The sequence below is a fragment of the Tursiops truncatus genome, chromosome 19 (genome assembly GCF_011762595.2).
Source record: "Tursiops truncatus isolate mTurTru1 chromosome 19, mTurTru1.mat.Y, whole genome shotgun sequence".
Lineage (NCBI taxonomy): Eukaryota > Metazoa > Chordata > Mammalia > Artiodactyla > Delphinidae > Tursiops > Tursiops truncatus.
The window spans coordinates 31,440,403-31,467,422 of record NC_047052.1 but is presented as its reverse complement, the minus strand read 5'-3'; the positions used below and the strand labels follow the sequence as shown (position 1 = coordinate 31,467,422).

The 27,020-nt window shown below is 41.0% G+C and overlaps 1 protein-coding gene across 1 annotated transcript in view; it reads right to left on the bottom strand.

Moving 5' to 3' along the window:
- Nucleotides 1-27,020, bottom strand: part of TOX3 (TOX high mobility group box family member 3) — a 105,038-nt gene that overhangs the window by 30,378 nt on the left and 47,640 nt on the right. Inside the window, exon 2 of the mRNA XM_073796797.1 lies at nt 1,395-1,460. Coding sequence (XP_073652898.1) covers nt 1,395-1,460 — 66 coding nt within the window. The remainder of the gene's footprint in view (nt 1-1,394; nt 1,461-27,020) is intronic.

Here is a 27,020-nt window from a genome sequence, read left to right as displayed (position 1 = left end):
TTATCACAGCTGGAATTAAATTGTCTCTGAACAGCTGCTGGCAGTAGAGCTTTCATCAATGTTTGATTCAAATGGAGGGAAAAAAATCCTACAGAATGAAACATCATGTTGTCCTTACAGATGGGGTTTGTGCTCATTATCACAAACAACACAGCAGCCAGTGCCAAACAATATTCCCTTATCCAGGCAGCTTCCTTGGTTAGAGAGATGATGGTCACTGCAAAAATGATTCATCTACGGATACCCTTAGTCCTCGATTCCCCAACTTTTTCTACTAATTTCTCCAAGTTAATTTCTTCCATACCACTTGCTTCCCTGTAACTGAGATCATTTACGAAGCCATTATGATTTTCATTCTCTGGGGTCAAGCTGGTCCAGTTTCCTATAGTTGAATGTATTTGGAAAATGAAGACTTTTTATTACAGGAATCACAAGAGGAAATGTTCCATTTGGACCAATTTCACTTCTGCTTGTGCTTGTTTTAAAATCTTAAATCTCACAGTCTACCATTTTTAAGAAACCATTTCTTTTTTTTTAAATTTGTATTGGAGTATAGCTGATTCACAATATTGTGTTACTTTCTGCTACACAGCAAAGTGAGGCAGTTATACATATACATATGTCGCTCTTTCTTGATCTAATCAAGATGGAGGCTGTTCTGGAGGGCAGGCCAATGAGACCAAGACAGCAGCCTTAAGTCACTAAGTAGGGAAGGGCAGTGAAAACAGCAACAAAAATATGTTTGTTCCATGGGCACTGGTAAACTGCAGACAAACTCAGAGCCACCATGGTGTTGCATTTCAAATCCATCGACTGATTTTCCTAGCTATAGCCGAGTCTTGGAGCATGCCCATTCATTCATTCATTCATTCAGTACATATTTATTGAGCAACTACTATGTGCCAGGCACCGTACTCGGGTGTGGGAATCTAACAAAAACACTCATTTTACACCACTCTCACTGAAGACCCCAGAAATTGTAATACTGTTCTGCCACACTGTTCCCAAACCATGTCAACTTAATGAAATTATCCCCAGAGCTGTGTGAAGTTTAAATATTTTCTATTAGGAGTCCCTTCCATCCTAGTTTCCAAATATAGTTTGGATAGATATTCTATCCTTTCTTATATACTTACTTTTGCTTGCATCTATACTCTTTTCATCAAGAGATGTGTATGTGAATTACTAACGTTCCTAACAGCCTATGGACGAGTGATAAAGACTTGTCAGGTTATTTTCTTTTCCAATAGGTTTTTCTCGTTTTTCCTCCAAAGTCGTTACCTCGTGCCACGTAATAACAAGATAAATTCAATACTTGGCTTTTTCCTTCAAGCCTGTTAAATGATCTAAATAACACACAAAACATGAACAGATACATTAAGGCAGACACCTACCTCGCTGGCTGCAAAGAAAGCGTTGTTTGCTTCAGCCATATTCATGTAGTTATTGTTATTTCCAAACTGAAAGAAAACAGATCGTTTTATGTTAATATGCAACATCATAAAGAATTCTGGGGGTTTACTTACTGCTTAGATGGGATTTGGAAAGAATGTTGGTGTTGTGAGATAAAAGGGTGGTTTCACTCGGACCCAATGTGAACTGTGACAGATTTCAGAGCACTATGCTATATGCTGTCGGCTGGTTCCCTCAGAAAATAAAGCACCGAGTTAAGCTAACGCGATAATTCTAGAAAATAGTGTTGTTTCTCAACGAGACTAATAGCAAAGGGAGACAATTGTAAACATTTGGCCAACTGGTCACTAGTGGGTGTTGTTTATCGAACTGGCATTTGTCAGAGGTTAGCAGGAAAAGAGTTTCCAAGAAAATCACCCTGACACATTTTTAAAGCATGTTGGGATTTCATAGCTTACTTTTCAAGAACAGATGTCACAAGTGTGGGTAGGTTAAAATGTGAATTAGAGTGAATAGAATTCAATTCCCAGGACTCAAATTCTATTTTCCCGTGAATGGGGTGTGGCATGAATATAAATAAATAATAAGACTAAAGAGTATTTTTTAAATCTCCAGGGTTTAAAACGATATCTATATCCATCAGAGCTGTTGAAAACAGTGGTATTTAATCTCTCAATGTAACATTAAGTGCAAAGAGGTTTAACATATAAGCGGGATCCTATGAACACAGCAATTTTTATTTAATTCCCTAACACAATAGCCCATTCAGGCCATCACAAATAAGACTGTATCAGCATTTCAGACATAAGCTCTTTCCTTCTAGAGACCTGTTATCAAAATATAAAACTTGGATTTTGGCAGAAACGTATTTTCAGGTTCAGATGGTCTAAGTAGGAACGTTTTGTTGCTTTAAACATTCTCTTATCAGTCTGGCAATGTGGAAAGGCTCTGTGAGCATAATTATCCGGAGCTATATTATTTTCATGATTTTTAAATGGTAAAAGAATGCCCTTCTTTTTATAAAGTGTATTATTTCCTTCCTTTCATGCATCAAATAACACATAGGTTTGGTCTCCACAGGGTGAAATGTATATCCATTCTCTATTATAAATAGAGCTAGTAATTATTTAAAGTAAAAGGCACAATTTTCCCAAAGAGATAGGTAAACAGATAGATACAAACACACAGATAAATGCAGAGAATAAATATAGATACAGACACATAGATATGGAAGACCCACATAATCCTCCTCCCAATAAACCCACAAGCACTTATTTCTGGGAGGCTCTCATCCTCTGACTCTGAACCTGTAGGATTCGTTCACAGAAGCGGGACTGACACGCTGCACTTTCTCATATCAGGGATCCAAGAACCAAGCAGGATTTATACGGAAGGCTCTAAGGGTTCCAGAACGCTGTTATGGTCTACAGAAGCCAAATCCCACCCTGTAAAATCGCACCTAAATACATCCTCACACAATGAGCCCTCAGATTCATTTGGATAAGTATCTTTATAAGGATTTATGAAAGATGTATTTGTGGCGCTTAAGAAAGCCCTTTATCTAGTTTCTCTGAAGGCATGTGATATCAAAAACACATGGTGATGGCTTCACAAATGTATACTTATCTCCAAACTCATCAAGTTGTATACATGAAATATGTACAGTTTTTTTGTAGGTCCATGATACCTCAATGAAGTGTTTTAAAAATCATTTTAAAAGTAAAAAGAAACACGTGAGCAGGAGCATGAACACACACACACACACACACACACACAGAGTTTTCCCCCATTTTTTTTTTTTTTTTTTTTTGCGGTACGCGGGCCTCTCACTGCTGTGGCCTCTTCCGTTGCAGAGCACAGGCTCCGGAAGCGCAGGCTCAGCGGCCATGGCTCATGGGCCCAGCCGCTCGGCGGCACGTGGGATCTTCCCGGACAGGGGCACGAACCCGTGTCCCCTGCATCGGCAGGCGGACTCTCAACCACTGCGCCACCAGGGAAGCCTGATCTTGGAATTTTTGATGAATGAATGATTTTAGAATTACGATCTCGGGCCTCCATTTAGAATGTTCTTTTTGGAGATTTATGAGAACTTGGGCCACGATGTATATTCCGCATACCAATTCCTGACTCAAACCTCGGGAAAGCCTGTATCACAACTTTACTGTTATTTAAATGTAGGTTTTGTTGGGGAATTAGAAATCCATTTAAGGCAAACAGCTCATTATCAGCGAGCATTTTTTAAAGATTAAACTCACTTATTATCTAATAGCACCTAAAACAACAAAGAAAAATAAAATGGCTATTTAACGAAGGACCTAAACAATTCAAAAAACAAATTAAGCTTAGAGTGAAATAAGAACTGGGTTAGAAATCCTCTTCTGAACAGTTAGTATGCGAATGTAATTACTGAAGAAACCACAGCTAATCAGCTGTGAATTGTATCCATTAATTAGTATTTGCCCTGGAGAAATGAGAAAAATCAGTAACAACGCTGGCACGGTGGCGCACTGATGAGCCACGAGACGGCTCCCACCGTGGTTCCTCAAGCAGGTGGCTCCAGTGGTCCACGTAATTTGAAAAGCTCTCACCTGAAGTACTGAGCTGGAATTACAAAGCACTCCTCGAATATCTTTTGTATCTATATAAGGCCTTAATTAATGGCTTTTAACTTGGAAACACTCGGCGATCAGGCGGGAACAGCTATAAATCATTTCAAATGGAAGCAAAAGTTCCTATTCTGTTTGGGGTAAAATATCTCCTCTGCACAGATGGATTCAAACGTTGACTTGTTGCAATCATCTTTCTTCTGTGCAGTGGGCTGGGTCCGTGGTTTAGAGAGGAAGGGTGGTCAGAAAAAAAAAATACAGGATGCCCAGTTAAATTTCATTTTTAAATATACCACTTTTTATTTTAGTATAAGTATGTCCCTTGCAGTATTTGGGATTTACTTATAGAAAAAAAATTATTCTTTATTTATGGGGGATTCAAATATAATTGCATGTTGTATGTTTTTATTTGCTAAATCTGGCCACCCGACTGCCATGGTGGACCTGATTGGGAAGAAAGGGATCCCACGTTTCCCTGGCTTTACCTTATCGAGTAATGCTAGCTTAATTTTATTTATTTTCTTTCAAAACATGACCTCTGAATCTTGTGTTGCTTGTTTCATGTAAGAACAGGTCCAATTCTGAGAGAAAAAGTGATCCTTTGGGGCAGATCTCTAATATAATGACCTCAGAACAGTTAACTTTAACTGAATTGTGTACAATTAAATTTATGTTCTAAGAGACCATGACATCGGTAAACACATTATATTACAAAAACCCTAGGTCCACGAGGGAAGGGACCTTAATTGCGTTCACTGCTGTCTCCCTCAGAACTAACAACAACGCCTGGCATGTGAGAAGCCCTCCACTATTTGTTGAAGGAAGGGAGAGAGGGGGGAGAAAGGTCGATCGCATTTTAACTTCAATGTATCATAACCAACTAACTATCATAACCAACTAAATGGAGCAATTTTATCCCTTACTTTTTTTTTTTTTTCGGTACGTGGGCCTCTCACTGTTGTGGCCTCTCCCGTTGTGGAGCACAGGCTCTGGATGCGCAGGCCCAGCGGCCATGGCTCACAGGCCCAGCCGCTCCACGGCATGTGGGATCTTCCCGGACTGGGGCATGAACCCGTGTCCCCTGCATCGGCAGGTGGACTCTCAACCATTGCGCCACCAGGGAAGGCCTATCCCTTAGTTTTGTATGATGATAATGATAATAAGGGTTTACCCAGTGAAGTCCTCTACATAGTTTCATTTAACTTTCCAGAGTGGGACCAAATGTAATTTATTTTCCCAAGAACCAGTTAGAAAAACATAATTACTATCCCTATTTTACAGATGAACACACTGAGGCTTTTCGGGGTCAGGCAACTTGCCCAAAATCACAGATACAAGCAATGAAGTCTGACATCCCTCCTGCTGCATAATCTGTACCATTTAGGTTCCAATCACAGCAAAAAACTTGAATATTTCACTCAGTGATCAATTTCAAAACTTTATTTTTAACGATCTTACTCAAATCTTGAATTTCCCAGAGGGTATCTCATTTACTAAGTCTAGTAAAACGTTCCTCAAGAAAAGGGTTCCAAAGTCAATAAGTCTGGGAAAGGCTGCGGATCACCGCCCTCTCTTGGATGAGTCACAGTACTCGCTGTAAAGTTAAAGGCTCTGAGAAGTCCTGCAGTTCACTCTTCAGCAAATATTTCTATGCCTACAACATGCAAGACACTGGAGACAAAATGACACAAAAGACAGCAACGTTCCTACTTGGACACACCTGACTCTTCTTTAAGTGGGAGACGGTAAACTTCCTTCCCAGGTTCGCTGTGGAGCGCTTCCTTTTCGTTTCCCCCACGACACCTTGCGGGAACACACTCTGGGAAACCTTGTTCCAAATCCTTTATTGACAGTACTTTCTTACTCTCCCTGGATCCTTCTTACAAAAGCTAATATCGTAGTTTTGCACCATGGTAAAATTTACGCATTTTGCGAATCAACTAAATGCGAATTTCTACATTATGTGATTCTAAGTCACCTAAATTTGGCCTATTTCCAAACTTTTTCGATGGTAGCTCTCCACTGATGTTCCTTCCAGGATCCCCTACGCAATGATATAAGGTTCTTCTACGCGATTCTAAGTCACCTAAATTTGGCCTATTTCCAAACTTTTTCGATGGTAGCTCTCCACTGATGTTCCTTCCAGGATCCCCTACCCAATGATATAAGGTTCTTCTATGCGATTCTAAGTCACCTTAACTTAGCCTATTTCCAAACTTTTTCGATGGTAACTCTCCACTGATGTTCCCTGCAGGATCCCCTACACAATGATACAAGGTTCTTCTATGTGATTTCAAGAGTCAGAACAAAATATTTCAAATAAATTAAATGAAACTCAGGTGAAACAGAGAGTTAACCACTCTAAAGAGCATTTAAAAACATTATGAAAGAAATAGGCCAATTCCAAGTGTTTTAAAGACCTCATATATATTGGGAAATGGTCACTGTGAGGCAGGGGCATTTATGAGGTGCTCTGGTGATGATCGGTCCTTTCCAATTTGATAGGCTCTAATAGGTGTGATCCCCAAAGACACATTCCCCAAAGACATAATTATAAAGCAGTGCTAAAACAATTACTCTGCGTGTCGAACTTCTGTATCTTAATAATTTCACAAAAGAACATCTTCATTGTACTTGGAGGTAGGTTTGCTTTCACTGCTTGATGAGTAATTATAGCTTTGGCAAATACAATTTATGAAGTACATCAATTAAAAAGGAGCATTGCAGGATTAAAAAAAAATTATTAAAGACCATCGTGTTTGTGGCCTGACGAGCCATGTGAAATGCCAAAGTAAATTAATGGAGATTGTTAAGTCTAGCTCGTCCAGCAAAAGGCTTGGAAGACAGTGAAACAGCAGACAATAACCCATCTGTAATCACAAGACGAAGACTTCAGCCTGATGAGTCCACACAACATCATTTTCACTGAAATTATTTTGACACCCATGTGAAGAATTGTATGGGCTTCTAATAAAGCAGCATTAACTACAGGGTATAAACAGCTAAACGGCACAAATTTAATCCTAAAAAAAAAAAAAAGATAATCCTTTGAATTCTCTTTTCTTTTTTCCCATTAGATTTGTTAGCAGACACCATCCAATTTGATGCCTCAGTAAGGACATCTGTCAAGTTGCTTACACGAATGAACTGTGCCATCATGGATCAAGTGTGCCAAGCATGGTCACATGATAGAGAAGGCTGCACTGCTAAGCTCACACACTCTCGAAGCCTCTGTTAACTGCCCCGCGGAAAAGAACTTACCAGACGTAACCAAGTTTTAACCATTTTCAGCAGTGGTAATCTGTTTCAAGATAGAAAGCCCAGAAGAGTGAACACAAGCCCAATATGGTGAATGATAATACTACTGATGATGATCAGAGGTAAATGTGGAGGGCCATACCAGGAAACGGAGAATGACTCGGTCAATAAAGTCAGTCTGTACCAAAGGTTAGGGGGTCAACAATAGGCTAGAAACAAAAAACTGCAAACAATGGACTATGAGGTATAATTAGCAGAAGAACAGACATACATATACACACATAATTCTGCTAATTATACAATTATATATTGAGAGAATTATGCACACACATATATACAATTATACACACTTACATATATACATATGCACACATACGTTAACAGGTTCAAGTACAAAGCAAGACTTTTTTTTTAAAGAAATAAACTTTCAAAAATATTATTTACCTTTGCATACACTAGAAACTCCTAGATAATTATCTCCCAAGCACCGGACTCACATATACAATTGCCCACAGCACTTCCCCTTGGTTGTCAATAGGCATCTCAATCATGTGAGCAAAACTGAATTCCTCATCCTCTCCCCCAACCACTCCACCCGCAGCCTCTCCTCATCTCCTTTGATGGGGAAGTGACTCAGTTCCGGTGATTCAGGCCAAAAATCATCCTTGAATCTAGTCTTTCTCTCTCCCTTCCCTCATCAAGTCATCAAAGGACTCTGTTGGCTCATCTTTCCAATTATATCCAAAGCTGACCGCTTGCCACCCCTCCGCAGGATTCAGGCAGGCCCCAGCCGTCCGTTCCCTCCTGCATCCCTGCTGCAGCCTCCTGGCAGGTCCCGCTGGCTCTGCCATGCTCCCACCACAGTCTATTCTCAGCACAGAGCCAAAGAAATCCTTTGAAAATCCAAGGCAGATCACATCGCTCCTCTGCTCAAAACTTTGCAACGGCTGCTCATTCACCCAAGGGAAGAAGCCCAAGTCTGTACAATGGCCCCATTTCTTCTCTGACCTTTGCCAGTGTTCTCTCCCCTTGATTATCCTACCCTAGCCCTGCCGGCCTCCTTGATGTTGCTTCAAGACCCGGACACATTCCTGTCTCAGGGCCTTTGCACTGGCTGTTTCCTGTGCCCAGACTGTTGTCCTTCCAAGTGTCCCCATGGCTTGCTCACTTCCCTCCTTTTGAGTCTTTTCTCAAATGTCACCTTCTCTCTGACCACGTATAAAATTTCTTTGCAGCCCTCCTCCACCTCTAGAACTCTACCCTTCTTTCCCTACTTGATTTTTTCCATAACACTTTTCAACATATTTCTTGTCTTTCTTCCCCACTAGATTGTAAACTTAATAAGAATGTGTTATCTGTTGTTTACACTGATGTCCCAGTGCCAAGAAGAGTGTTTGATAAATAGTAGGCGTTCAATAAATCTCAATTGAATGAACAAACAGATGAATTAATTTCTAGATGTGAAATGATGGTATGTAGAATTGTCCTCCAAGCCAAGCAGGGCACAGAATAAGCACTTGAAATTCAGATAAAGAGGAGAAACCAAGCATCTGTTACCACAGGTCCCTCCAAAACCCACGCTTATGGGGAAAAAGTGGTAATAGGAAGAATTATACATTCTAATAAAATGAATATTTGAAACACTAGAGATACTTAGCTTGAAAAAAATGCTTTATTCTAGCAAATGCACTTACCCTTTTCTAGAAAAGATAAAGAGGCCTTGGAGTGGTAAGGATGGATGCCTTCAGTGGCCAAAACCAAGCTGCAGTGAAAAAAGGGGCAAAAAGAAAAGAGAAAGCTAACAATCTAACATCACTGGGGCAAGAATCTGAGCATTAAATTTGATAGTTGATTTTTTTCTCATTGAAAAAAATCCTGGTTTTTGAAATTTTTGCTTTGTAGTCTAGGTCCGAGTTTCTCAAAGTGTGGTGCTAGGGACCACGGAATAAGCAGATGCCTGGTAACGGTGCAGATGACCTGATCCCCACCGTGGATTTACTATATCAGAATCTCTAGGCAGCAGGAACTTAAAAATCTGTATTTTTTTTGTACGGGCTTCTCAGGAACTCTAAAATACACTCATACTTGAAAACGATGAGCCTGATTAATTTTAGGCTAATGGGTAGAAATTTCTTTTTTAAAAAAACCTTTCCGTATACTGGATGTTGATCTTCCCGAAATGCTGATATAGCACAGGCTGTAGTGTTTAGAGTAATAAAGGCTTCGTTCAATTATTTACAATCTCTTATTACCTTTCTTGCTTAGAGGAAAAAGTAATCACTTGTGAGGTGACCCCCCCCCTCCCCTCCCCTCATGACCAGAAGGACTGAAACATCCTAACTTGGACCAAGTAGGAAATGCAAGTTCACTGTTAGATTTTTCAACACGTTCTGTGGACCCACACAAGAAACAACAATGCCTAAACATATGGACTCTACCCAAACAGGGAGGCCTTTGGATTTTCATGATCTGGACACATTTGAGTCTGTGAATTGCATAGCCATCTGGACTAATTAGAAGTAGCAAGAAAAAAAAAAGAAAGAAAAAAAAGTCCCAACAACTTCTGAAACCCAACTGCACTTGTTTAATATCAGAAAAACAAATATAAGTAGGGGAGAGGGTATTAAGCTTCTCAAATCAAGTTTTCTTTTTAGCAAATATGGAGCAATCTTTGGGACTGGCCCAGCAACCGAGCATCACCAACGTTCAGAAAATAGGAAAAGGGCTGATTTTCCTTAAATACACACCAAAAGGGTCCAAATATGCTGTGGAGTGACCATGCCTTTTGTGTAATTATAGTTTATCTCACTTCCTCCCAAAAGCCTTACCAACACTTCAGTGAGTACCTATTGGATGCTAATTAAAAGGATATGGTTGGGGCTATATCTACCTTTCTGAAGACGTCAAGAAGTAGAAGTAGAAGGCATGTTTGTTGGTTTTAAGCAATGACAATTCAGTTAGGGTGACACGACAAAAATAGTTATCAGCTGAAGGGCCAGGTCAGTGAGTGACACGGACAAATGGTCTGCAAGTTTAGGAGACGGAATCAAAAGGGAATGGCCTTTCCGAGGAACACGTCTTGAACCAAGGAAGAAGGCATTAGGAGGGGGTGTCCCAGGCAGAGAGGATGGGGTGAGCGAAGCTGCAGACCTCAGTGTGTACTGGCTTCTTTCCAGGAACAAACAGAGACCTTTCTGGCTGCAGGGGAGGGCTAGGTATGGAGGGAAGGTGGGGTGAGCTAGGAGAGACGGTCTGCAGCCAGGCTCTGGAGGGCCCTGAAGGACAGTCTAAGTATGTTGAAATGCACTGAACAGGAAGGTCCAGGAAGGATTTTGTTGGAGGGAAGAGGTAGCCAGAGAGATGTAAAGCCCGCCCCTGAGCACATAGCTAGTGGGAGGTGTGCAAGATTGGAAAGACAGAAGCTGGGAGACCAGTTAACACGGCAAGCCTGGCGCCAAGTTGCAGATGCCAAGACTGGGCAGAGGCAATAGAAGGAAGAATGAAATACAGACAGCACTTTGAGATCACGAGTCAGACTAACCGGCTTTGTGCTCCAATCCTGCCGAGCTAGTTATGGGATGGTAGGCAAGTTACCGAGCTCATCTTAAGGACAAGTTCAAACCCCAGCTGGGCTACTTGCTAGCCATGTAATTGTGCACAAGCTAGTTAGCCTCTGTGGCCTTCAGTTTTTCCATCTCTACTGCTGGGATAAGAATACCATTTGCCTCATCCGGGGAGTTCTGAGAACTAAATGGGTTAAAGCACAAAAAGCCCCCTTTTCTATCTGTACTCATGGCTAAGGTGACATTTCAAAGAGTCTTGCAGAAACCAAAACAGACCAAGCATAGCTGTTTTACAAACTGCTGTGGCTTATATGACAGCATAGGAGGGTGTTACTACCTAAAGAACTCCAATGGCTTCACAGTGATATTCAGAGTAAAATCCTTACTCCTCCTGTCCATGGGCTACAAGTTCCCACATGATCTGGCTGCTGGTTCCTTCTCCAAACTCCCGCCTAAGAGGGTCACTCTCGCCCGCTCAGCTCCAGGCGCTCTGCCCCAGCTGTTCCTCACTCCCTTCTCCAGGCCGGCGCCCTGCTGCCCTTCCTGCCTGGACTGCTCTCCCCTCTGTCATTAGTTTATGTAGGTTTCTGCCTAATGTCCCTCCCCAGGTCTGTTTAGCTACAATGGCACATACACCCCCATCCTCGGTCTTTTGTCTATTCCCTTGCTTTATGTCCCTTCACAGGACTTGTCACTGCCTGACTTCACCCCATTTGGTTGTCTGTCTCTCATCTTACTAGAACGGAGTCCGTGGTGACAAGGAGTTCGTCTGGTTCCACGTGGTTTCCTCTGGTCCCAGTGTAAGTATGGCTGCCCCCAGCAAGTATCAGTATTATCAGTGGAATGCATGAGTCAATGAATGAGCCAGAAAGATCCAAGTTCAAGTCCCAGCTTTACCACTTACATGCTGGGTATCATCAGGTATATTGCTTCATGTTACCTCTCTGAGCTTCTGCTTCCCCATTTTTTTTTTTTTTTTGCAGTACGCGGGCCTCTCCCTGTTGTGGCCTCTCCCGTTGCGGAGCACAGGCTCTGGACGTGCAGGCTCAGCGGCCATGGCTCACGGGCCCAGCTGCTCCGCGGCATGTGGGATCTTCCCGGACCGGGGCACGAACCCGTGTCCCCTGCATCGGCAGGTGGACTCTCAACCGCTGCGCCACCAGGGAAGCCCCGTTTCCTCATTTCTAAGGAGGAAAGGATAGAACTTTGTGGGACTGGGCTACATAAGGAGAAGTAACGTAAGACAAAGCCCCCAGCAAAGGGTCTTATATGGAAGAGACACATGATTTAAAAAAAAAACACACAAAAAAGTTGAGAGTGAAGAGCCTAGAAAGGTAGGAATTTGGTAATGTGGGAAAAATAAATGGATCATTGAAACATTTTATGCAATATTTATTAAGTGCCTACAATATAGAAGACAGTAGATATTAGGTAAAAAATATGTGAATAAGACTCAGTTTCTACCCAAGAAGAGCTTTAATGGAAAAGATAGGTAGGACGCCACATGACAGGTGCTGCACTAGAGATATAAGCAAGCACTCCCCCCCTGGAAAGTCAGCAGAAGTTTTCAAATAAGAGGAGCCATTTAAATGGGGGTCTTGAAGGATGTGTAGGAACTTGCCTATGAGACAAGAGCATTCTGGTAGAGAAAACTACTTGTCATAAAGTTGGCCTGGCAGACAAAGAAACGGGGATGCATGCATTCTTGGCAGAGAGGACAGAGGGAGAGTAGATATGGGAACCAGTAAGTACAGACTGCTCTCTGGAGAGGTTTAGCTCAGACATGCTGTATGGATAAAAGGCCACTTGCAGATGTTTGCAAGTAGAGGAAAGACTGAAGACAGAGGAGAAGGAATATCAGCCGACAATAAGCAGAAGAAAAGTTTCAGAGTGTAACTTGCAGAAGGTAAAAATAATGTTTTTTCTGTGTGTCTTCCATTGTATTTGACAAACTGTGGGCATCTTTTATATAATGATAGCAACTTGTAAATTAGACGTGCTTGGTCTGTTTTGGTTTCTTGAAAAGTACTGAAATTTTTTCTGTTTCTTTAATTTTGTATCTGAATGAGATGATGAATGTTCCCGAAACTTATTGTGGTAATCATTTCATAATGTAAGTCAAATCATTACACTGCACACCTTAAACTTATACCATGCTGTACGTCAATTATATCTCAATAAAACCGAAAGAAAAAAAAAGAAAACAACACCTTGGAAAAGCCTTCCTTGGCACCACCTTGCCCACCCCTGGCTGCACTGGATTCTCTTCTTCCAAGCTCTGAGGCAACCTGTACATCACTGTGCTAAAATGACCCATTTTCATATCTCCCTCGAGGGCAGGGGCTGTATGTGACCCACTGGCCATTGCAGCACCATGGCCTGGCCCACAGGAAATACTCAACTGATATGGCCTCAGTATCAACTCAGGGGTCCTTGCAATTGGCAGCTTCGGTGTGTAGCTAAGCCATTATATTTTTGGGCACATGACTCAGTCCACTTCAAATTCAGGTGAACCACTGTGAGGGTTTGCCAAAGCACTGCCAAGTCTTAAAACAAAATAGAAGTGGAAAGTCATCTAAGATAAAATCTGAGTTATTTTCCTTGTACTGCCAGACTTTGTAGTTCACGCTGCAATCAAAAGACTAAGGACCTCAGAGACTTTCCACTGAAAGCAAACTTTCAGGTCTCTAATGACATGACATATTTATACTGAATACCTTCAATCAGTCTCCCGGGCCTTGCTTCTCACACAACCCTATGAAATTTCAAATGTAAAAACGGAACCACACATTAAGCAAAATGTTCCTCAGTATTTTTAAATGAAAACATTTCAACTAATTACAGCATTTCTCTAGTTCAGTAACCAAACTCTACCAACCAAAGGTAAAACAACGTGTTCTCTAATTTCAATCAATCCCTCTAATTATGAGTTAGTACGAATTCCGTCAAAACATCAATGATTTTCTACATTGTCTTCCACTCTTTGATCGCTAAAGTATAAAATTTAATGCTCCTAAACTGTGTCATATCATGTCTGGGTGCCTAAAACAAATATACTCATATAGAGATGCAGATAAAGCTATAGATATACAGATACAAATACACAGATATACGGATCAGTGGTTCCCAACCAGGGGCAATTTTGCCCCCCAGGGGATATGTGATCCTGACTGGAGAGAGTTTTTATTGTCGTGACCAGAGTGTCTGGCATCTAGTGGGTAAAAGCCAGGGATGTTGCTAAACATCCTGCAATGCACTGAGCAGCTCCTGCATCAAAAAATTATCCCATCCAAAAGGCTAATAGTGCCAAGACTGAGAAATCCTGATACAGATCAGTTCATACGTTAAGCATAAACAAAAGCTATTTAAAGTATTTTAAAATACGTATTACAGGATTATTGCTTCTACACTCTCCAAACACAATCAGTGTTCTTTCTTCAAGTGGGCATTATGCTGATTTTGGATATATCTACTTATAAGATTATTGACTGCAATTAAGGATTATCTTAAATGTATTTCAAATATGTATCAACTAGTTGGTTGTCAACTCTGAAGCTTTCCATTTATATAAATACTCAGTTGCGTGTTTCTTCCCTGTTTTGAATAAGTCAAGAAGTAGAAATAGTTTGAGACATTATTCTAAGGCTAACATTTTAAAAAGAGCAATAAACCTCTAAATTCTTCCCGAAGAATGATAAGTGACTTAATGTGTTTATTTTCCAGTCTCAGTCATATTTGTTACACCAAATACTGGAAGCCCGCTGAACTCAAAAATCATCAATGATAAGAGTTGGGCCAGCACACATAATACATAATCATTTAAATCAAACAGGATTACATATGATGTCTATAAATGTCTATTAATTCACATCTATCCTTTCCAAAAGCTTAAGAACAAGTCTCAGATACTTGATAAGAAATTATAAGAGTGTACGAGAACCCTGTTTCTGTTCTGGCTACGGAAGCATGTCAAGGCTAGTGCTTTACAGTGTAGGGTTGGGAGTTTTCGCTCACACTGCAAGAATATCTTGATTACATACATTTTTCTGTGATTTTATGATTGCCTGAATTCTGCAGGGACAACTTTTTACCAGATGGGCGATCGTATAGCTTTCATTAGTTCTCTGTATCTTACCAGTTATGTTTGCTTATTTATCTAAAACCTTTTACTAGGAAAGGGCTCACACGAGACTCTAAATCCCACTTCTGATAAGGTCTTGGGGCAGGAGGGAGGGAAATTACATTCCTCCCAAACAGCTATCCCGAAATCCGTAACTTAAGATTTTATACCTTATATTTATTTTTAAAGGAGGTTCCCCCCCACTTCTAGGCCTATATTTCAATTCGTTTGAGTATGAGGCTAATGGATTTTTAAACATAATCATAAAATAAAATCCCTTCAAAGTAGGAACTGTTGGCTTTCATCTTGAAGACAAATAATGGAATTCAGTCAAGATGTCAGTGTTAATCTGGTGTATAACTCAAACTTATTTTAGCATTTTACATAAAATAACCATGAATTTAAGTATCCCTAAATAAGGGAAGCATTTTATTCTTGGAATCCCAAACAGTCGTTGTACACCAGTACATTCAAGATTACCTTAACATTTCTTTGCATGAATTTAAAAAGATGTGATTATACAGCAATTTATAAGCAGCTATTCTTAAATCATATATCAAATTTTACTCACTTCAGCAAAATCCAAATTCTATTCCAGAAGAGTGACTCAACTATATGAAGGCAAATTATATCAAGTTGTAAAGGCAAAAGTTACCCCAAGGGAGGTAAGACATGTAAAAATCTTAAAACAATCACAAAGGGCTATTAGCTAGGCTGCATGTTAAACTAAAAACAGTATGTGCATCCTATCTAAAAATGTACTCATTCTCCTGCTAGCCACAGTTAAAATGCAACCTATTAGGGGAGGAAATTTTTGCTCAGAAACTTCTTAAAAAAGACAAGCTAGGGGGCTTCCCTGGTGGCGCAGTGGTTGAGTCTGCCTGCCGATGCAGGGGACACGGGTTCGTGCCCCGGTCCGGGAGGATCCCACATGCCGTGGAGTGGCTAGGCCCGTGAGCCATGGCCGCTGAGCCTGCGCGTCCAGAGCCTGTGCTCCGCAACGGGAGAGGCCACAGAGGCCCGCGTACCGCAAAAAAAAAAAGAAAAAAAAAGGTTAATGTTGAAAATAAACCCTGTATAATAGGGCCCCTGGGATAAGGAACAGATTCCGTGAGGGATGTCCATCTGGCACTGGCCACGAGCTGTTCCCTTCACTGTGCTGTCTAAACACTCCATACACAAAATAAGTGCTCACAGAAAGACCATGCCCCCCAAAACTACACCTACCGCCCAAACTGTTTCACTTTCATCATGTTTTAATGACTTTCATCAGATTATAAAGAGGTGAAGCTGAATATCCTAATGAACAACTAGGGGGGAAAGGTACATATAAAAGGGAAACTCTCAACATAAAAGATGATGCTTCTACATGGGAAAATAAACCCTCCAGAGATAACAGGAAACGTATTCTATTAAGTCAAAGTTCTTGACCCTTGCACTGACCAGAAAAGAAGGGCTGACAAAACACCAAGTGTTCATCTCATTCTGGCATTGAACAACTATCAACTCCCTGCACGTGCCTTTCGAAAACAAGAGCTACAAGGAAACCCTCACCTGCTTTCTCTCCACTGTTGGGCAAAAGTTTTTAAAGTTGCTTCCCCTACTAGTCAGGGCACTTTTTAATACAAGGAAGGTAACTTTACCAAAGAGACAAGATTTAATTTCTAATGGCAGAACCTGAAGTGGATGCTGTAGATGGCCATCTGGAACTATATCAAGTGTTGATTTGGGACAGATATTAACCACGGAATGCTCCCCCTGGTCTTGAGAAATCTGAATGATGGAAGGTCCAGATAACAACATGGAATTTTACAAAGTAGCAGTTGTACTGAAGTAGAAAACATATCTTTGACGATAAGCACAACGTCACATATTTTAAATGGAGCCTAACAGTCATTAAACCTTACGAACTCCAACAGTTCATAACTCCATTAGCTAAACAAGGTCTTCCCAAGAATGATACTGCATCAAATATAAACATTCTAGAAAGGCTGTATGTCGTGGATTTTATTTTAAACAATTCTAAAGTGGTTTTAATGTCGTAGGATAATGGTCCTGGTTTAATAGAAAACCATGCTTCAAAACCATATACAGTGTGAAATAATTTTTTCTTTTTTTTGTGCTTTCTAAAGTTAGCACCTACTAGTTCTGTAATCAGAGAAACTATATATTTTCAATGGAACTGCTCCCAAGAAGGATTTCTTTAATCTCTATCAGCACAAAGCACATAATAAATAAAAATATTGAAAAACAGAAACAGCAATAATCAATTTTTACTGTTCATTCATTTACTCATTCTTGCAACAAATATATTCTGAGAACATCTATGTGCCAGGGAGTTTGCTTAAATACTGAGAATATGACATGAGCCAAAAATGATGGTTCCTGACTCCGTGGAACATATAGTCTGGAGAAGAGAGATAAGATAGCAATTAAATGATTACAGAAATATTTGGTAAGACTTCACCTGGGAAGTATGCCTTGAAGAAGGACACAGGGTACAGAATGGATTACAATAGATGCTAGTAGACCAGAAGGAAGATATTGCAACAGACGAGATGAGAGGTGATAGTAGCATTAACTAAGGTGGGAATGGTGGGGGTAGGGAAGTGAAGATGGGGAAAGTTGAGGAGTGGATGGAATCCAGGGATTTCCCCTGGACTCCATAATGAGTTGAGAGGGGTGAGGGAGAAGGGGCTGCTATCAAGGAAGATGGCTAGGTTTGGGGCTCGTGTAACTGGAGGGTTGGCAGTGCCATTCATCCAAACAGAGGAAGCGGAACAGAATCAGACTTGGGGATGGGGGGTGGGCTGAATCATGGGTGCATTTTAAATGTGTTGAGATTGAGGGACCCAGAAACATCTGTAGTTTTATAATAGGCAAGAACAAGCGACTCCATATTAGATCTGTTCTACGGCCTGTGCTTCGTCATGCTGGCTCTGCACCTTTTGTAAAAAAAAAAAGTTGCCTACAGCCTGCAATATACAGGATAGCCTAGTCTCAGGGCTCTGACCTTTAAGAGTCCATTCATATAGAGATAAAAAGTTGCAGAACAGAGAATAGCATTTGGTCTGTTGGAGGTTTACAGGAACATGTGACCTGACCTGTATGGACAGCTACAAGAACAAAGGATTCCGAAACCAAGAAGTCTGCAACAACTAATCACACCTCTCCCTCACCTTGCCTTTAAAAGTGCTTTGCTGAAACCCTTAGAGGAGTGCAAGGTGTTTTGGGCACAAGCCACCTGTCTCCTTGCATGGCCCTGCAATAAACCTTTTCCTGCTCTAAACTCCGATGTTCAGGTATCGTTTGGCCTCACTGTGCATTGGGCACACGAACTTGTGTTTGGTAACAACTGGGATTGAGGGACCAAGAAACATCTGTAGTTTATGGGAAAGGTCTGGAATAGAGAGAATTTTTTGTGAGAATCTTTGTAAGACTCACAGGTGCAGATGTTCAGTGAAGCCATGAACATGAATGGCACTGGGAAGAGAAGAGGCCTAGAACAGAACCTTGAGCAACTCCAATATTTAAAGTCCAGGATGTTGACTCAGCAAAGGAGCCTGTGAAAGCGTGGCGAGGGTTGTAGAAGTGCAGCCTAGAGAGAGTGGCGTTCCCAACGTCAAGAGAAACTACAGTAAGAAGAGAGGAACTGGCCCTGTTAAATACTGCGAAAACTTAATTTCAACGTCTGTTGGATTTAGTGACACCAAGACACTTTGCTGTTCACAAAAGGCACTTAGCAGAAAGATAAGGAAGGGGTAGTACCAGCTGCCCTCAAGGGGTTGTGAAGACAATATAGACACACAGGCAATGACATGGAACCACGTCCAAAAGAAACTCAACTCCAGTTTTGGTGGGAGAAGAGAAAAGTGGAGAAGCAAGAGGGAAGGTTGTGGCTACAGAGGATTTTACTGATATAAAGAAAATATGATGAAACTTATTTAATGTTTTAAATCAATGTTGTAATAAACAAATGAACAAATAAGTAAATAAATGTGACGAATGCCTACCCTGCAATCTTGATTTATTATGGGAGAAAAAATAATAAGCATTATGCTCTTAGCATATAAATTATCCCTCAATAGATAAACAGAGTCCAAAAACATCTTTAAAGGAAAAACCCTTAGAACAAAGGGACAAAAAAGATTTTCTTATAATAAAGCAGAAGATGTATTTTCTGGGATTAGTGAAAAAGCCTTATTTGCCAATGATCTGGAAGAGCTGTATGGCCCAGAAACTGTTGGTTTCGGGCCATGATAAGCACACGGCAGTGCCATGCCTTACCTCTCCACCTCACATCCCTCCCCACCGGAGCAGCTGAGTCATAGATGAAAGAAAAGGAAAAAGGAAGACATCCGCTTCATCACGAGTGGTGGCAAAAGGGAGAAAAATGAGCTTTCCCAATACCCTTTCACAGCTACGAAATGTCATATGTTAAAAGGTATTGTAGATTGATTTCACCGCAGTACTTAATTCTAAAATAGGGGCAGCTCAAAATGAAACATACATGTAATGGAGCGAGAAATACTTCCTCTCTCCAGTTTTATTCACCCACACCCTTTAAAGATGAGGAATTATCCAGATGTGTTCAGAAGGAAAGGACAATCTAGAAGACACAGGGTTAAAGGGATTGCTTCTATCTCTAGAACAACAAGTTTGGAAGCCTGAAACTGCCACTGTCACATTATCTTCTCAATATTGTTTTAAAAACAAGAGAATCAGACTAGATTTTGTAGTTAAAGTTAAGGAATGAAATATTAACTGGAAATTGGAGGAAATTTCTAATAAATTTGAAACCACTTCTCACAAAGCAATTTGGTTGTGATAAATGTGGATGTTGGGGCCCTTTACAACTCACAGTTTGCCTATGAAGCCATCAATATGAATTCTTACAAGTCTGTAATTTTTGGAACCAAAAACTTAGCGACTAATAGAGAAAAGTAAAATTTCCTCCAGATTCTGATATGTATAGCGAAATTCAGAAAGCATGCCATTTGCAGCAACATGGATGGACCTAGAGATGATCATATCAAGTGAAGTAAGTCAGACAGAGGAAGACAAATATTATAGGATATCACTATATGTGGAATCTAAAAAATAGTACAAATGAACTATTTACGAAACAGAAACACCCTCACAGACATAGAAAACAAACTTATGGTCACCAAAGGGGAAGGAGTGGGGGAGGGATAAATTGGGAGTATGGGATTAACAGATGCACACTACCATATAGAAAACAGATAAACGATAAGGGTTTACTATAAAGCACAGGGAACTATATTCACTATCTTGTAATAAACTATAATGGAAAAGAATCGAAAAAAATGTAGATATATACATGTATGTGTGTAACTGAATCACTTTGCTATACACCTGAAATTAACACTATACTCCAATAATTAAAAAGAAAAAGAATGAAATTCATCCACCTTGAATCTTCCGCCCTTCATCTGAGGTCCTGTGAGCTCTATTAAGCAAGCAAAAGATAAACTTCCAGGTCCCCGAACTTGAAAATGAGTAACTAACTGTACTTTCTCCATCTGTAGCCTCCTGGTATATATTTTCTTTCTTGAATACATCCCACTCTTTCCCAGCTTCAGGCCACCTCCTCCATTTGAAACGCTGCTTCACTCCACCCCCATCCCAACATAACCCTGCCCCCAGCTAATGGCCTCCTGTTGAAATTCCATGCTTTCATCAAGATGCAGTGCAAACACCTCCTCTCCTCCAGGATTCTTCCCAGCTCAGGCTACCAGAGTTGCTGTCTCTTTCTTTGGAATCTTCAAAGCCCTTCTTCCCATCTCTTTTATGATGCTCAGCATGTGCTGATAATGACGAATTCTTCCTATGCTTTATCCCACCACCCACATCTCCTACCACACTGGAAGGTCCTTAAGGGCAAGGACCATCTTGTCCCCTCCGACTCTTTTGCAAGACAAGCTGCCTACAATGCGTTATCCATAGAAGAGACACAATAAGTATTTGGATTTACTTTTTCACTCTGACATGAACTTTTTTTTTTTTTTTTTAGTGGAAGAGAAAATATCAACTGAAGAGAAAGAAAACCAGGGTCACAAAAGTAAAGCATAACAAGGAAAAGGGATTCAAATCTTGACATATTACTTGGGTCCCAAGAAACAGACTCCCCCAAATTGTCTGCAGATCTACAAAGACTGACTCATTTATTCAACAAATGTGTACAGAGCCTTCATTACAGAATACACACACACAAAGGACTATGGAAACACGAGCACCAAAAATATGTATCTCCCAATAGGTATGATCTCTATATTATTAGGTTTCTGATCTCAGCAGAGCCCCTGCAAACACTCAGCAATCCCTTGTAACTGCTGATCCATTTCCCAGAGCATTTCTGCTGAACCTCTCCCCTCCCCTCCAGCTCTCAGCCAACCCTCACCTACTCCTCCACTAGAGAACTTTGTCCCTTACCAAAGAAAGCAGAGGTCCTCAACTGAATTCTTCAACTGTCTACGCCAAACCAGCACCTCAAATCATCCTTTTCCTTCCTTTGCCAAGGAGAACGTGTTCTTCTGCCTCTACTCTACGTCCCATTCCCATCTAGACTGACTCTATCAATTTACCTCTCGTTTGATTCTTAACTTTTCCCACTGCACTGCTTCCTCCCTAGACTTATAAAAATATTAATCCTTGGGGGGAAGGGGAACCAAAGACCACTGAGACCACTGAGCCCCTCTCAAATTAATCTCCTCCCCTCCCCGCCATCCCCACCAACCCAGATTCCACCTCCACACTTTGATCTTTCATTCACTCCTAAGGCTTCAATCTGTCTTCTTTTATTTAATGAACCGCTGTTGTTGAGTCTACTACCATGGACTCCTGGCCACTTCCCTGTAGTATCTCTGTCTCAAATAATCACTTTCCCTCCTCTGACACTTTCAACCATTCCCTTTATGAAAGAGTATTTTTCATTTGGAAACTGTGACTCTCCGCCAGTTTTCTTATCCCCCTGAAGATTTCTCAGTTTCTTAACACATGCTCTGATAATTCATCACGTCCAATGCATCAGCCACCACCAACACTCTCCAAGCTAAATATCTATCATTGTACTGAGTTGCAGTTTTCCAATTCCTACTGAATATTGCAATGGATGTCTTATCAACTCATATTCAACACATGCAGTGCAGAACTAATCTTGACCAATCTCGGCCATATTTCTCCCAAGGAACCATCCCAAACAACGCCTTTGATCTTCTCTCTCATCTTCCACATAAGGTCTGCAGCTCTGCCAACATCTTTCACATCGCTTCTTCCAATGGCACTGCTAACCCTCACCAACCCTCAGACTCCAGTTTCTCTCTTTCTAATCCATCCTCCACATGACATCTAGAGTTACCTTTCTCTCAATGTAACTTCTTCTTTCTTTTTCTTTTTTGTGGTACGCGGCCCTCTCACTGCTGTGGCCTCTCCCGTTGCGGAGCACGGGCTCCGGACGCTCAGGCTCAGCGGCCATGGCTCACGGGCCCAGCCGCTCCGCGGCACGTGGGATCTTCCCGGACCGGGGCACGAACCCGTGTCCCCTGCATCGGCAGGCGGACTCTCAACCACTGCGCCACCAGGGAAGCCCCTCAATTTATCTTCTAAACAGCATTTTTATTACATTATTTAAAAAAAATGGAAGATACTGAAAAGCATGACAAGCAGAAAAAGCCTTTCTCATAACAACATGATCATTCAATCTTTTGGTGTAATACTTTCCCAATCTTTTCTGGTTTTCCTTTCCGCAATATACATAATCTTTAAAACAAGATCAGGATCAAAGTGTATATTTAATACACTTTTTAAACTTAAAGATATTCCACAACCATTTTCCTCACTGTTACCATCTAGGAGGGGATTTTTCACAGCCAGGCTGGATGCCAAGTCATGGCTTCAGCATCATTTACTTCACCAGTTCTGAGTGGGGTTAGCCTTCCGGAATGGAACTCTGATCGCGCATGCCCCTGTGGGGCTTAAAACCCTTCAAGGCTGCCCACAGCTTACTGATTACAAACTTTCATCAGTAGGGAAAAGAGGCCATTCACAAGTCCACACCACCTTATCTATACAGCCTCATTCCCTTCTGCTTCTCTTCTCTGCTGGCTACCTCACCCTCTTTATTTCTATGATCTTTCACTTCTTTGGTTCTGCCAGTCTCTCTCCTAGAAGTGCCCTTTCCTCTTAACATCCAACCATCCCATCCATGCCCGGGCTGTCTTTCACACTAAGTATGACTGCTTCCTTCAACCTTCTCCCTAATTAGGCTTTAAAGCCCTCCAGAAGACATATCATCTTATCGCACAGCTAAAGACTTACAGCAGCCCCTCGAGTTTGTGTTAAACACGTGGGGACAAAGGCTTTTCATGGGGGTCCGTCACCAGCGTAGGACTTAGTATGTAGTATTTATAATAAGAGCTCAATTTACTGAATGCTAAGTATGTGCCATGTCAGCTGTTGTTTGAGCTTCAGAGTTGCAATTGTATATGTATTTGGATAATTATTTGATGGACGTGCTTCACCCGCCCATTGACTGTAAATGTCACAAAGGAACTGCATCCCTTTTTGCTATTTTGTTTTGAGTACTGGATACACTGTGTGGGACTAGACAGCTGCTAAATAAATATTTCCTGAAAAAATGAATAAATGACTCCATGAGGTCACTGACAGTGTGATCGCCATCCTTAGAGAGTGGAAATGGAAGTACAGACACTTTAATTGAGGTTTCATATAAAAAATCAGAAGATGACACATCAGTATGCTCGAGTGTCCCATAATAATTTTTCGGAAGGTTTCTTGTTTCTTATTAAAGAAGGCACTTTCAGCCATGTGCCAAGCTGCTTTCAGGGCTACATGCCACGTTGCTGGGTGCAAGAGGAAGTTTGGCTTTTGAAGGGCTCCAATCTGACCAGTTCTGCGGGGTCCCCTTGACACGACAAAGGCTGACTTTGAAATATTATTCCCTCAGTTGTTCCAGGCTTTATAAATTACATCTCTTTCTCAAAATGGATCTGTATAATGAATCTTGGTATCAAATTACTTTGGCAATATTTTTAAAACTTTTTAATGGCGCTGCTGTTGTCAGTCACTTTTAAAGCTACACAAAAATTCCTTAATTTTCCTTTATGTAGAACATTCATGAGCAACCGAATTTTCACACACTGTATCTGGGACCTAAGACAGATGGCCAATCAAAATAAAGTCACTCTTCCTCTTCCCTATTGAGTCAGGGCTCCAAACGTTACCAGGTGTTATCGGATATGACGAGAAAAATGAAAGGCCATATCTTTGCTTCTGATTTGCAGAATGATGAAAAGCGTCTTTATTTTTTTCCTCAGGAGTCGACTCTTTCAACTCCCAATTTTGTTTTCATGAGAGGCACAAGGTAGATCAGACAACCCAACTAAAAAAAAAAAGTTCACCCCAGCTTTCTTTCTGAGAACAGTCAGATGAAAAGAATTTTTCTAAAGGCAAAACAGGTGGATTTTTCCCCTTTATACTTACAAGTGAAACAAACATGTACTTTGTACTTTCACTGAACACAGAACAAGTGGACAGAAGCAAGCTTCCCTCTGCTTCGTTAATACTCACACCTGCAAAGGACTCCTTTCCTGCAAAAGGCAGAGGCATGTGAAACTAGTGACTTAAAACTGGAGCAAAGGAAACAGGATCTCAGTGCAGTATTCCAGACAACATGTGAAGAATAATGTACAGGGGAGAAATAAATGTGAGGTAATGTTAAGAAATATTTAAACTTGGACACACAGTCCCCTCCCACTGCGCCCCCCCCCGCCCCAAATAAAAAACACACACTTATACGCCCACATGCACATCCACCCTCTTTTTCTCAGTAACTAGCTCTCTGGAAAAGTGAGAGCTACAGTCTTTACTCAAGTTACGCATATTCATAAATTGGACCATAACATAAAAGTAGTAACGGTGAGTTCTCAGGAGAGGTTAAAAAATAAATGCACAAATAAACTACACGGTGATGAGAAGCCATAAAGCCCATTTTATACCAAATATCATCTCAAGAGAATTACTTACTGGCAAGAAGAGAGGCAATCGGTTATAAATATTTGACCCCCCGGAAGAGTCTTTTGCCCTTCCCAACCTCTTTTTCTCACGAGAAAACTTCCTCAATTTCTTTATTTTCACCCCAGTCCATTTCAGAATCTTCTTAAAAACTGTGTCTTGTTTAGAGAAGATGCCTTTTCATCCAAATACTCAGCACCTTTGCTTTTATCTCTTGAAACCCCACCTTTCCTACAAAGTGTCCCCCTTCGTATGGAAGAAAGATGGTAATTATTTCCCAAAGTCCTAGCCATTTAAGCCCACAATCATCCAGACAGCTCTTCTGTCATTGCCACACTTCCTATCTTCAATGTCAATACTTCAGATGCTTTTTCAGTGTTTATAACTCTCCCTGTGTTTAAATGCTCTTTAAACATTTATCTTCACCAATATTGAAAGGCTTGAATTTTATACCTTAGGAGAACAGATATTTATTTTCTGACTGATAATCCAAAACTCCCCTACAACCCTTCCACCCACAATTTTAAGAATAATTTTATAATCTCTTCTTCCAACTCCCCAAAGAATCCTCTAATACTAGCAAAGAAATCTGCTTGTCATGTGTGGCAGCTCCAGCTAATTATTTTCTAAAAGTCAGGCTCCTCTCTCCATGGTATAGAATTACTGGCTGTTTCTAAACCCCTTTTGGCCGGGCCGTGCAACTAGCTCTCACCAATGCTCTCACCGCTGCAGAAGGAATGAATGTGTGTCACTTCTGGAAGAAAACAGTTGAGAAGTAAGTGTGTGGCTTCTCCACCTACTTTCCTTTCTATCCCAGCTGGTTGCTGGCACTCAAAAGAAGACGACAGAATCTCCACCAGCCTAGCTTCCCTGCCAACGGGACCAAACTTGAACTGCATGGGTGAACAAGAACTACGCCTCTATGATGTGTACCTCGTTACATATTTGGGGCTATTTGTTAGAGCTGTTAGGCTAGTCTGACTGTATCACCATCTCCTATTTGCGCATTTCTGATCTCGTAACTTCTGAGGCCATCTCGATGGTCCTCCATGACTCATTCAGTGTCCATCTTGACCTGCAAAGCTCTGATCAAATCCATCTGTCTAATAAAAAGTTCCACCAAAGACCACCCTCTCAACACTTGTATACTGTTTGTATTACACTCACTCGCATCTGGTCAAATGACTCTTTCAGTCCCTCCATCAATAAATATTTATTTAGTACTCTTACATCAGATGCAAAGTTATTTGTCAACCTGATGATATCATACTGGAGGAGAGAGGAAGTTTTTTTTAGTTTGCTTGCTTTCCTGTGACAAACCGTTTACCTGTGTGATACACCAGCGGGTTCAAGAGTTTATGTCAAATGGCCAACAGTGTGTCATTAGCTCATTGACGACAACACCCTCCTCAGCACCATATAGGGAGGGCTGGTTAATAGATCTCCCATAAAGAAGTTTTTCTCCTAACAATAGGATGACTGCCTGCTGTAGCTGAAGACGGCATGCGTTTGTAGCCCGCAGCACCTGGATTCAAATGCGACCCACCAGCTGGGGTGATATAAGCTCCTTATAAGTTCCTTAAATCCTCTAAGCTCCTGTTTCCTCATCCAGAGGACAGAGATAACACTGACCCAGACCTTGCAGGACTGTCGACCATCTGCTGATAAGAGATGTGAAGAAACCCCTTTTACCTTTAAGACTTTAATATATATTGTGATTTTTAAAAATTTTTATTGGAGTATAGAGTTGTTTTACAATGTTGTGTTAGTTTCAGGTGTACAGGGAAGTGAATCAGTTATACATATATCCACTTTGTTTTTTTAAGATTCTTTTCCCATAGAGGCCATTACAGAAGTATTGAGTAGAGTTCCCTGTGCTATACAGCAGGTTATTAGTTATCTATTTTCCTTTAAGACACCTTTACCTTTACATTAGCTTCAAAGAGGTCAGGAGTTCAGAAAGTACTTTTGGAAACAGAGATCTTCCTATCTCCTCAAAATGCAATT